At 35.5% G+C, this 2,131-nt stretch overlaps 1 protein-coding gene across 1 annotated transcript in view; it reads left to right on the top strand.

The window, feature by feature from the left end:
- Positions 1-171: 171 nt before the first annotated feature.
- LOC119588734 (lethal(2) giant larvae protein homolog 1-like) overlaps positions 172-2,131 on the top strand; it is a gene marked incomplete in the record, with an annotated part of 77,754 nt that continues 75,794 nt past the window's right edge. The window contains 1 exon segment of the mRNA XM_037937374.1: positions 172-369. Coding sequence (XP_037793302.1) covers positions 289-369 — 81 coding nt within the window.

The following is a 2,131-nucleotide window of genomic DNA, read 5'->3' as shown; positions in this document are numbered from 1 at the left end:
ACTTATCTCACAAAAATTATGTTTTCCGACTTCTAGACTAAATATTCTCACGATAACTCGATTGACATGAAATGTGCCTGAATATCATTTAAAGGATTCTGATCCTAACTCAGCAGTGTCAACGCACGAAAGGTGTCTGGCAAAAACTTTTCGGTCAGTGTTGTTTTGTCGCTCGTGGTGGTCAGGCGTGTGTGTTGTGCGGATTCCTAATTTGGAGTCCTCTTTCATTCTGACTGTCCAAGGAGAAATTCCCAAGCTGTCACTACAGCGCCCTTGGCCGCCAGCACGATGTTGAAATTTATGAAACACCAACAGAAAATTACTCCAGAACGAATACAGAAGCAGAAGGAGCTTTTTGACTTCAACAAGGTGAGTTCAGGAAGAAAGACATGTTAACGGGGAGAAAGACAAGGTGTTTGTTAGTGAACATGTGAGGCATGACTGTCTCTGCCGTCTGCAGCATGTCATGCCGTAGAATGAACGACAGGATTGAAATGTTTCATAGGCGAAGATGTAGGCCTATGCTCGAGGTTCTCATACCCTGTAAATATACTGTTCCAGCGTGGGAAAAATATGCCTCGTTCCGGTACCGCTGTATATGTGACATGTCAGAAGATGTTTGTTTGTTTGTTTTGACTGAGCGTGTAGTCAGTGGGTTTCGTTCCTAAGTGGAAGTGTTTTGGATGATGCATTTTCGATTTTGGAAACTAAAGGATATTGAAAATCATATTCCAGACAATAATTTGCACACAGACACATTCTTTTATCTGAATTATGGTGGCTATATAGCTGGTTAATATGTTATGTTGTATATGTTAGTTTGATGTTATTGATAACTTGACACTACATTTTGGGCAGAGATTGAAATGCATGTCAATGTTAAATATTACCATTTACAGTGTTCAATTTTAGTCTGTATAACATAATAGGGAAAATGTCATATGTCACATATCTCTTGTATTTTTATCCATAAATTTACATAAGATTAATTAATCATATATTGCGTAAGTGATGAAACAACCTAATTTCTGTTTATTTGTTAACCTTATGAGTTTAATTAATTTATTTTAAACATTATAATTGTTTGAGTTAGTGTTTTAAATTTTATGGTTATTATTTATAAATTTATAAATATATCTAAGGCACCCCCTAGTGCCTTTCTTGAAAGTATTCCGTTTTATCCAAATCCACATGAAGAACAATAATTCCTGATTGAAAGACCTAAATAAAAGTGACAGTTACACCTTCAAGGACGCAAGCTATAACTGTTGCCTAGGCTTGTGCACATTCATCACTTAGATGAGCCAGATATATTCCACCTAGATAATTATGTATAAATTACAACCCATGTACAGAATATTATGTTGGTGACTTGTGTTCTGGAGGTGCTTACAGCAGTGTCAACATTTTTTGGTTGCATTTTCTATTTTCCTTATTGACCAATACTTGTTCTGTGTTAAAGCTCATGTTATAGTTTTACAGCAGGATATAGTGAAAGGAGGAAAGGCTTTAAAAATTTGGGGTTAGGGAATGTAATACATTTTTCACAAAACATTTTATTTTGACGCTTTTTGGGGCTGCCATGGTCTATATATATGGAGGGGTATAAGTATATGTGATAGTGGGAAAATTTATTTTAGAATCAGTTGTAGTCGGCTCCATCTTGATTTTTGTCCCTGGATATTTTGTGAAATGTTGAGAGAACCTTCCATCAGTATCGGTATATGTATCTGTCAGACTTTGTTTCGTGAGTTTGGTAATTATTCTCTTTAGCCCTGACATCTAGTCTAATTTAGTGTTAGATGTACATAAATGTTTAATGTTCCTGATATTTTTAGTTGTCAGATATCATTTGCAGCTTATCAGGCAATGAAAGTGTTGAACTAAACTCATAATTAAGATTGATTTGGAAGGAACTTTGTTAGTTCAGGGTACAGTGATTTATTGCCCATATTAATTTTCAGAGCCCATAATTATACCAAACCATCTTGCTACATGCATTGTTTTCCTCCCTTGAGGTCTAAGCAGCTTAAGTATTCAGTACATGTGTAGGAAAGGAGATTATTCTTTTTAACTCCTTTAACTATACTAATCTCAAAGCAGGGAAGGGAAGTTAAGATCGCAAATCGTT

The sequence above is a fragment of the Penaeus monodon genome, chromosome 24, assembly GCF_015228065.2.
Source record: "Penaeus monodon isolate SGIC_2016 chromosome 24, NSTDA_Pmon_1, whole genome shotgun sequence".
Classification (NCBI taxonomy): domain Eukaryota; kingdom Metazoa; phylum Arthropoda; class Malacostraca; order Decapoda; family Penaeidae; genus Penaeus; species Penaeus monodon.
Note: the sequence above shows the minus strand (reverse complement) of the source record. Positions and strands in the feature narration are given on the sequence as shown.